We start from the raw sequence: 10327 nt of genomic DNA, 5'->3' as shown, positions 1-10327 counted from the left end.
AAGATTTTCCAAGCACTAAAGTGGGTAATGGAAGAGTGAAAACAATACTACAGAGGATTAATTAAGGAGCTATATGGAAAGGGACTGTGGGAAGAAAGGGCTTACTGTTAAAGTTCTACTGCCTTTTGACTGATGAATTCTTTGTATTTTCCCAAATGTGCTGTTTACGTTTGACTTCATCAAAAAACAAAATACCCAGAGATGAAGGGAAAAAATTTATTGTGTTCCAACTTTTCTGCATCTGAGATCTATGATCAATGTCTGTTTCAGATGAAAGATGTTACAAATCTCAAATGATAATGTTATCAATGGATTCTGCTCATAACTTTACATACTGTTCACTTGCAGAATCTGAGAAAGATCTTTTTGACAACCGATTTTTACATAGAGTATATTGCACAAGACAAAATAATAACAATGTTAACAACTTGTCCTGTTCGAAGATCTCCGTAGCGACCCCAAAACAATTTTTTTATAAGCAATCATGTTGTGTTCCTCATATTTTCTGTTGGCCTTTTAGAATCAGAAATATATGCCCGAATTGCGAATGAAACTATTTTTAAAGGCCCAGGTATACTTAAATTTACACGTTACGTTCCATCTCACGCACAGTTGTGTACACACAGTTTTGAAAGTATACATGATAAGCGCGAATGGACGAGTTCGACACATGCGCAGTACAATTGCTTTATTATACGCTACTAGACGTTAGAGGGCAGCACCGAGTCGTGTCATTTATAGGACATCCGATCTGAAGGACAAAGAAGAACAAAAACTGATTAGTGACCACCATTAGAAGGCCCTGTACCAAATGGCACACTCCGGACTTGTGGACTTCCTCAGAGTCCACACTTCGGTGACGTCATGTAGTGCAGACTTATAGGGCCCCTCGCGCAAGTCCACAAGGGCGCATTGAGAAGTATTTTTGGGACAGACTCGATCGTGAAGCGTGGTTATTGTTGGACAGGAGCTGCAGGTTCGGTTCGGGGAAATATGCTGCCTATTGTTGTTTTTACTATTGTGTTTGCGAGATGGCTTGCCATGCAGAGAAATCACATTTATACGCTCAGACCTCGTAGAAGACAAGATTATTTTTCATGCATACAAATGCTGATGTTATGCACGGAGGAAAGGGTAAGCAAGTAAATGTTATTGACTTTGTAGATAAACATATAACTTGTCAAAAGTCGTTAATGCATTAAGTCATTATTATTTGATTTACTGTTTAATTTTCTTTTTCTTTAATTATATATATATATATATATATATATATATATATATATATATATATATATATATATATATATATATATATATAGTTTTTATGTGTACCTTGTTTTTTTTATGTCGTTTTTAATTTACAGGTTTAAATATCCATACTTCACTTACATATGACTCAGTAAAGCCCTGCCATTCGGTTCTATATAATGAATCGTTATGCGATCAGCCTGTTATTCAGCGCGCTATTACTATGTTTGAGACATCAACCACTGGTCGATGACCATAATGTTTGTATAAACTGTAGGTAACAACTGGTAAAATGTACACAGTCATAAAAACCATAATGATACTTACACTTAAATGTTTTCTTCTCAGCCATGTTATCAATTGTCTGTGTCTGTGAGCGAAAGCGCTCTTCACACCAGTTGTCTGATTGGCCTTTCGCAAGGACTCCTGGGTACTTGAAGTGCGTGAAGCCTGGATCTATGCGGGCTTCGCGGAAGACCGCTTCAAGGGTACAAAGGGGCGCTGCTGAGCACACTTCAGAGCGTTAAAATGCTAAATGGGACGGCCTACGGACTCGTAGACTCAGCGAGCACGCGCAATTTAAGTCCACGAGACCGAAAGTCCGCATGCAGTGCGCCATTTGGGACAGGGCCGAAGAAGCAGGAATCAAAACAAAGCTATGAATAAGGATATGTTCTTTGACTACTGCTTGACAGTACAGCCCAACTGTGCCTATTGCCATCTAGTGGACACTATCTCAACAGTAAAACTTGCGCATGCGCGTTTTTCCGCGAACAGTCCGCATGGACCAAAAAATCTGGCTGCACGCCGACACTGAGCGCGGACATCCGCGGACACTCATAACTAAAATTACGCCACGTGGAATGTGAGGTCCGTCACGGAATGTGGACAGGCGAAGTATACTTTAGGCTTAAGTCCATTCTGAATTTGTTCACAATGAGATTAAAGGAATAGTTCACCCCCAAAATTTTAAATTAGCTCATCATTCTCTCACTTTCATGCCATCTCAGATATGTTTGACTTTCTTTCTTCTGCAGAACACAAATTAAGATTTTCAGAAAAATATTTCAGCTCTGTAGGTCCAGACAATACAAGTGAATGGGTACCAAAATTTGAAAGCTCCAAAAAGCACATAGAGGCAGCATAAAGCAATCCACGTGACGGCAGGGGTTAAATCTATATCTTCAGAAGTGATATGAAAGGTGTGGGTGAGAAACAGTTTGATATTCAAGTAATTTATTACTATAAACTCTCCTTCCTGCCCATCAGGTGGTGATATGCACAAAGAATGCAAATCGCCAAAATCACAAGAAGAATGTGAAAGTGAAGAATTATAGTAAAAAAGGACTTCAAATGTATCTGTTTCTCACCCTTGCCTATCATGTAACTTCTGATAAGATAGATTTACCAATGCCGTTTTATGAGTTACTTTTAAGCTGCCTTTATGTGCTTTTGGAGCTTCAAAATGTACCCATTCAAGTCAAGTCAAGTCAAGTGGTTTTTATTATTGTTTCAACCATATACAGTTAGTACAGTACACAGCAAAACGAGACAACGTTCCTCCAGGACCATGGTGCTACATAAAAACAACAAAGGACCAACACAGGACCACATGAGACAACACAACAAAATGAAATACCTATATAAAATACCTATATATATATATATATATATATATATATATATATATATATATATATATATATATATATATATATATATATACCTATATAAAGTGCACGTGCAAACATGTGCAAAGTACGGGACAGTACAACAAATTACTGACAATGAACAGGACAATAGACACAGTGCAGCGCCGACCAGTACTCAGTAGTGCAAAAAACGTAAACATAACATACTATGAGATAGTGTTCTATGCACATAGCAGTTATTGAGGTAGCAGACAGTTATAAAGTGACAGTAATTAAAGTGCAACTCAGGACACGTGTGTGTGTGTGTCAAACCAGTCTCTGAGTATTGAGCAGTCTGATGGTTTGGGGGAAGAAGCTGTTACACAGTCTGGCCGTGAGGGCCCGAATGCTACGGTACCTCTTGCCAGACGGCAGGAGGGTAAAGAGTTTGTGTGAGGGGTGTGTGGGGTCGTCCACAATGCTGGTTGCTTTGCGGATACAGTGTTTTTTGTAAATGTCTTTGATGGAGGGAAGAGAGACCCCAGTGATCTTCTCAGCTGTCCTCACTATCCTCTGCAGGGCTTTGCGGTCCGAAACGGTGCAAGTCCCAAACCAGGCAGTGATGCAGCTGCTCAAGATGCTCTCAATAGTCCCTCTATAGAATGTAGTGAGGATGGGGGGTGGGAGATGTGCTTTCCTCAGCCTTCGAAGAAACTATAGACGCTGCTGGGCTTTCTTGGTGATAGAGCTGGTGTTGAGGGACCAGGTGAGGTTCTCCGCCAGGTGAACACCAAGGAATTTGGTGCTCTTGACGATCTCCAAAGAGGAGCCGTCGATGTTCAGCGGAGTGTGTTCACCTTGTGCTCTCCTAAAGTCAACAACCATCTCTTTTGTTTTGTCGACATTCAGGGACAGGTTGTTGGCTCTACACCAGTTCGTCAGCCGCTGCACCTCCTCTCTGTATGCTGACTCGTCGTTCTTGCTGATGAGACCCACCACGGTCATGTCATCGACGAACTTGATGATGTGGTTCGAGCTGTGCATTGCTGCACAGTCGTGAGTCAGCAGAGTGAACAGCAGTGGACTGAGCACACAGCCCTGGGGGGCCCCAGTGCTCAGTGTGGTGGTGGTGGAGATGCTGTTCCCGATCCGGACTGACTGAGGTCTCCCAGTCAGGAAGTCCAGGATCCATTTGCAGAGGGAGGTGTCCAGGCCCAGCAGGTTCAGCTTTCACGTGTATTGTGTGAACCTAATTCCCTAAATTTGTGTTCATCAGAAGAAAGAAAGTCATGCACATTTGGGATAGCATGATCCCAATCGCATCGAGTATGATGAAAGAATTGTCATTTTTGGGTGAACTATCCCTTTAAACTGAGATGGACAGCTCACTCAATGCTGCATGCATTGAATCGAAAGAATGCTGCTCCCAAAGTTACCAGAACTGAGCACTTTGATTTTCTTTATGGAGGATACTAGTTAAATATAGGGGTAATGCTTACATTTACATAAAATATCTGTTATGGAGCAATTGAAAAACCCACAATTTTTATTGTCTTATTAAAGAAAAAAATATACTAAATATCTTACATCTCCTGAAAGGGTAATGTAAACTTGTGTAAGTTTGTAAGAGTGAAAGTGTGAGATCTCTTGTAATGTTACATTTATTTTGCCCTTTGCTTTGACCCTGCACCTTTAAACATGTAAGTAGAGCTTTCAGAAGTATTTTGTGAAGACCGTTTTATTTTGTTCTGCAGAAATTATGACTGCTATATAAAGTTTTTCTTTGTATTATCAACCTGGTAAAGGCTAGAAACTTGAGGTGAAGTATCATGTCAATGCCAAACTTGAGAGCCTAGGGCACATGGATGTGAAAATTAAAAGAACTGTTCTCATGTCAAACCATCAGACTTTCTCAGCCAAGTCAGTACCGCTTTAATTGAACATTACTTGGGGCCAAAACTCATATTTCATTTTTTTTCCTTGATCTTTAGAGACTCAAATGCAGAATCCCTGCAGAGATTAATGTTTTTTTTTTTTTTTTTCCAAATCAATAATTAATCGTCAAAGTTACTTATTCATTTGTATCTTTACCAATTACGGGGTTCTAATTAACAATTTTAATAATTGATATTTATCTCTGTAATGGCTCAGTAACCATACCTTATGAAATATGCATTAGCTGAGATATGGACTTGGTTTTATATTGTGTTCTGAGAGAGCTGTATGCTCGGGGCTAAGACCAGGCCACTTTGACTTTTCCTATTTGAGTCTGCACTGGCCTATGATGTGCTGCTAATATGGGCCTCTTTCATGGTCCCTAAGCGCCTGCTACACCCCATGTGATCTGATAAAGACTTCTGCTCTTGCATCCTTAGATACCCTTTTTTTGTTCTTTAATAACTTGGTTCAAAGAACAAGCCCTTCGTTTCCTTAATAATTGTATTTTGTTTCTTGGCACAAGATGATGCCATGCCAGATCAAGGCCATACACTGGACTATACTGCATAGTATATGTATAAGAAACTCTCTGTTGCATAGTTTAGCTCCCAGTGGATCTCGTACAACATAATGTAATTGTGAAACACAATTCAACAAAAGTAATTTGTTTGATTTTAATCAAGTTTTCCTTTATTTCCATTTGGAAGGGAAGGGGACTGATAAAATACACAGTTTGCTCGGTCAACATTGCTAAAGGAGACAGATATCACTGCTTAAGCGAGGTTAAACAGGCACTTGGATACAGTGCCTGATCATAGCAAGCATCACAAATACATTCAACACAACGGATCCACAGACCTTGTCCTCCTAAGGTGACTGAAGGTCAGACATCGTCGTTGCATGGACAGGAAGTGCTGTTGACACATTAGGAGAGGGTTCCACTAAGTGGTTGCATTATTTAGATCTTCAGTTGAGGTCAGTCACACGTCGCAGGGAGCCCATGGTTGGACTTGGACTGCCCCACTCAACGTGCCTCCTGTATTCACCGGGGCGCAGGAAGAACTGGCGGCCAGTGTAATTGGGGTGTTCATGGAGGATCCAGTAGCCCTCCATGACATTGGCTGAAGAGATATCGCCATTGTGGAATCGCTGGCGCAGATCAGGGCAGTCTTCATTCAGCTCCATTGCCTGACCACCAAAATCTGAGCGCTCAAAGATCTTCATCCTGTAGTTTCCAGTGTACTGAGGAAGAATCAATCAGACTTATATTATAAGCTCTTATGTTTAACCTGTTTATGTAAAGAGAATATTGTAATTTTGAAAAACTGCTTAAACTAGCCAATGGTGGTAAGTTGGTCTCCCAGCTTCAACAATCTGATAAGGCTTGTATGCTTTGCTGGCTTTAGAGGGTTTTGGGCATTTGTTACTGTAGGAGGTCAGACCAGTTTGACCAGACTGGGAGACCTGCTAGACCAGCTGAACATTAGTGGTGGGGATTTTGTTCATCCCAATGACTTAAAATTTACTTTTTAAAACTACACAGTCAAACACTCACAGCAGGAACCATGCGGCAGGAACGAATGCAGTCATTGAAGCCAGCCCAGTGCTGGAAATCAGGGTATTCACCCTTGGACAGCATGTACTGGTATCCTGCATAGTTGCGCTTCTCGTAGGCCACCCAGCATCCACTCTCTACACGGATAGAGTTGCAACGAGAAAAGTGGGACTGCATGTCAGCACAGTCTCCAGGGCACTCATATTGACGGCCCTGGAAGTTTTTGTCTTCAAAGAAAGTAATCTGTTGGATGGTTACAATGAAGGAAAGAAAAAAGAAAACAGGGAAACCATAGTTTACTTTTCAGTATCTTTTTACTTGAAAATGAAATCATTTTGAAGATTATTTCTGGAAGCTGGATTGTTCATTTAAATATTAGTGTTTTCAAATTTAGTGCCAATTTTTTAAGGTCTGTCAGTTAAAATTGTGCCCTCAGCATGACAACACATTCTGTTCTCTGTCACACACACACACACACACACACACACACACACACACACACACACACACACACACACACACACACACACACACACACACACACTCATTGTATGTGAAATACACTGATACAGATTTGTTTTTTAAACACTAAATTAATTCAACTGGACTACCTTTTAGGTTAAAAGCATTTATTTGGCCCTTGGCCCTTAAATGTCTATGTTGAGTTGACATGAACATTTTCGTTGATGTAAACATTTGAACATTGTGAGATGAATGGGCACTATGAGATTTTATTACAGACTATTATGTATTCAAAAGAGAATGCAGTGTAGACCACTGTATTTCAAGGATCTTATTTTAACCAAAGCTGAAATTCATTGAAAACTTCCACTGTACTCACATTGCAGTCCATTATTTTGTCCATAGCTGATTGCCAGAATACATGCATGTTATTAGAATTTTGATGCCCACAAATCTGCAGTTTTAGTTTCTTGCATGACTTTTAAAGTTTTACATCTGATCTATATATTCTTCACTCACTATTTTGAGGAGTTTAAAGTGTGCATTAAAGTAATAGAGTGGTATATCCTAACTCCTGTATAAATTAATTTACAGATACCATATAATTTGGTCACTTACCTTGCCCATTATGACTGTTCTCTGAGCAGACCAAACCATTTCTGAGTCAAGGACCTCTTTATAGAACCAGCATGGATCAGGGCTTTGTGTGTGACTCACAAAACTCTGTCTTGTCAGCACAATGTGTTCTATAGAGTGTATGCAACTGTAGACCTGGCAGTGTTCGCCCCCCTTTGTGTCATTGCAAGCCTTTTTTTTTTGTTTTGTTCTCTCTCCAAAGATAGCACCATTGCTCTTTTCAGTGCTTGACAAAAAAAGTTGCAAACTCTGCTTTTAGTTGCTCCAGCGTTTTACGTGTATATGCAGTGAATGGACAGAATACACAGATGAAGATCAAATAGTAATATTAAGCAGTTTGTTTTCAAGTTGAGATATGAATTTATGAATATGAGATGCAATTGGAATTGTTCACTCAAAGGGGGCAAAATTTATTTCTTTTTTGTTCTGGAATCAGACAAAAAATAAATTCTTCAATGAAGTCAGATGTGTAAAGTTCGATTTTGTTTGGAACTGATGTAGTCTTTATTTTCATGTTTATTGGGCAGAGGATCAGTGGATTCTAACTCTGAAAACAACAGGCAAGCTGAGCAAACCTTTTCATTTTCCTTTGTAACCAAACAATTGACAGTGGAATGAATAAAAGAGAATCAATTTATTTCGTTTAAAAGTCTTTAAAGGTGTTAAAAAAAAGACTCTGTTTACACTAAACTGCTCCTCATTCTTCTGAAGGAACCAATCATAGGATTCATGCAACCCCAGTCTCCACAAGCTCTGTACTCTCCAGGCCTCAGGAAAAACTGACGGCCTCTGTAGTTGGGGTGCTCGTAAAAGATCCAGAAGCCCTCCATAACATTAGAGGAGTAGATGCCGTGGTGGCCGAAACGGTCATATACGTTGGGGCAGTCGTCTGTGAACTCCATCATGTGTCCGTACATTTCAGGCCTGTTGTAGATTCTCATGCGGTAGGCTCCTCTGTACTGTTGTGTTGGGAGAAAAAATAGGTGTAAGGGCTTGAGAAACTGCTAATCAGGGCATTATAGGGACAACCATTCCGAACATTTGAGTGACAAACGCTCCGGACATTAGAGAAAGCAGTTGTCAGAATATTATGGGGCAAAACTGAAGCTTTGAATTCTTGATGTTGCTGTTGAGACCAGAAGCCTTTGAAAATGACTTTCTGCTGTAAACATGCAACTTTCAAAGATTTTCAATTAGACGTTTATTAATTTTGGTTGAACAAACTCTAGTGACAGTGGGATGATTTTTCCACAGCCAAAAACAGATGAATAGAATTATGATGAACTGTGCAGTCACCGGAGTGTGTCTTGCTCCATTTCAAATAACTAAATCTCCTAGTGGACCTGTGAACCTGACCCCCCCACCCCACACACACACATAATTTATGAATTACTACAAAGGGATTGATTGATGTTGCTTTTTTTTTTTTTTTAAGATGTCAAACTGTTTGGAATAAAACCCATCAGTTTGAGTGACTTACTGGGGGGAACATCTGACAAGATCTGATACAACTGTTGAAGCCCATCCAGTGATTAAAGTCAGGGTACTCCCCACGGCCCAGGATGTACTGATATCCCATATAGTTGGGCTTCTCGTAGGCCACCCAATGACCCCCCATGACCCTGATGGAGTTGCAGAAGTTGAAGTGCCTGTAGGTGTCAAAGCAGTCTGCAGAGCACTCATAAGAGCGGCCCTGGAAGTTGCGACCTTCGTAAAAGATGATCTGTCAAAAGAGAGAGTCAGTATAATCAAAACTATTATTAGGCAGATAAGATTTTAGCAAACGGTGGAATAATCCAGGTAATGTAAGTGACAAATGACTTTCCTGTGTAATATGGTGTAAGTTGCAAGCTTCATATTGATGAACATTTGAATGACTCTTTTAGCTTAGTAAAAATGTGTCTCTGCAAGTTCAATTTTCAAACCAGTAATTTGAGTGAGAGAGTATCATATACAGCTACTTCATGGACAGCGCACTAGCTAAGCCTCCAAGGAAGGTTTCCTGAACATCTATAGATCAGAGAGAAGTCCTAGGTATTATTCTAGAGAATCACAACATCCTTATATAATTTGAGATGTGTTTGCACACTCATATTCTCTGAAGAACTTCTGACTCTATTTTCACTGGGTCACTGTCTCTAGCCAACGTGAAGAACATACAATATATATACATATATATATAACATCCATTTGAAACAGCTGGTGTCATTCTAACTTTAGTGTACTCCGGCCAGTGCCTACCTTTCCCATGATTACAGAGCAGTATGTCCACGCCAATATGCCGTACTGCCATAGAGGACCTGGTGGAGCTTTTATACTCTTCTACAGATGTTTGCACACTTCTGCCAAAGGAACGTCACAGAGACTAGAGTTTACCTTTTACAACGTCACAGACCTTTCTCATTATTCATGTCTCTAAAGACAACTAAAGCCACACTCCCATTATTTTCCAATGCTAGAGTTTACCTTTACAAATTCTCCTCACCTCATGAGCCTTACCAACACACCAAGCCTTATTCACCCATGACCTGGTGATGTGCTCTTTTCACAACGGACCACAAAAGAATCAGGAGGCATTCTAACGGGCCTTTCTGTGTATGACACAATGTGTAGTAAAAATGGCATGTAAACAATTTTAAGAGAATTCACAATTTTTTGTTTGATTCAAATCGAAGGCCAGTTTAGGTAACATCTTAAACAATCTCTTCTTGACCTTTTAGAAATTAAAATTCCCCACTATGTACAGTTCACACACGTTTTTGACCAATGAATTGCCTGGCCATTGACATGGTTGCCTGTGATGATAAAAAAATTTAAATATTGAAAAATCTATTTTATATGTGTGTCAAGTTTGTGT

At 39.9% G+C, this 10327-nt stretch overlaps 2 protein-coding genes across 2 annotated transcripts; both read right to left on the bottom strand.

The window, feature by feature from the left end:
* Window positions 1-5478: 5478 nt before the first annotated feature.
* LOC127633888 (gamma-crystallin S-1-like) lies at window positions 5479-7558 on the bottom strand. Its single transcript, XM_052113263.1, has 3 exons — window positions 7453-7558; window positions 6373-6615; window positions 5479-6059 (listed from the first exon to the last, which is right to left on the bottom strand). The coding sequence occupies exons 1-3, from the start codon at window positions 7489-7491 to the stop codon at window positions 5784-5786; spliced, it is 558 nt and encodes a 185-aa protein (XP_051969223.1). The 5' UTR covers window positions 7492-7558; the 3' UTR covers window positions 5479-5783.
* A 316-nt stretch (window positions 7559-7874) lies between these two features.
* Window positions 7875-9828, bottom strand: LOC127633889 (gamma-crystallin M2-like). The gene is made up of 3 exons (XM_052113264.1): window positions 9712-9828; window positions 8951-9193; window positions 7875-8429 (listed from the first exon to the last, which is right to left on the bottom strand). Exons 1-3 carry the CDS (start codon window positions 9718-9720, stop codon window positions 8151-8153), a joined length of 531 nt encoding a protein of 176 aa, XP_051969224.1. The 5' UTR covers window positions 9721-9828; the 3' UTR covers window positions 7875-8150.
* Window positions 9829-10327: the final 499 nt, after the last annotated feature.

The sequence above is a fragment of the Xyrauchen texanus genome, chromosome 40, assembly GCF_025860055.1.
Source record: "Xyrauchen texanus isolate HMW12.3.18 chromosome 40, RBS_HiC_50CHRs, whole genome shotgun sequence".
NCBI classification, from domain to species: domain Eukaryota; kingdom Metazoa; phylum Chordata; class Actinopteri; order Cypriniformes; family Catostomidae; genus Xyrauchen; species Xyrauchen texanus.
This window is presented reverse-complemented; position numbering and strand designations above follow the sequence as displayed.

Bases quoted from the DNA above. Each gene is read 5' to 3' on its own strand.
- LOC127633888 (XM_052113263.1), bottom strand. From the start codon at position 7,491: ATGGTTTGGTCTGCTCAGAGAACAGTCATAATGGGCAAG. The intron at 6,616-7,452 runs GTAAGTGACCAA...ACCATCCAACAG, and splicing joins GAACAGTCATAATGGGCAAG to ATTACTTTCTTTGAAGACAA. The intron at 6,060-6,372 runs GTGAGTGTTTGA...ATTCTTCCTCAG, and splicing joins CCTGCCGCATGGTTCCTGCT to TACACTGGAAACTACAGGAT.
- LOC127633889 (XM_052113264.1), bottom strand. The intron at 8,430-8,950 runs GTAAGTCACTCA...CCAACACAACAG, and splicing joins CTTGTCAGATGTTCCCCCCA to TACAGAGGAGCCTACCGCAT.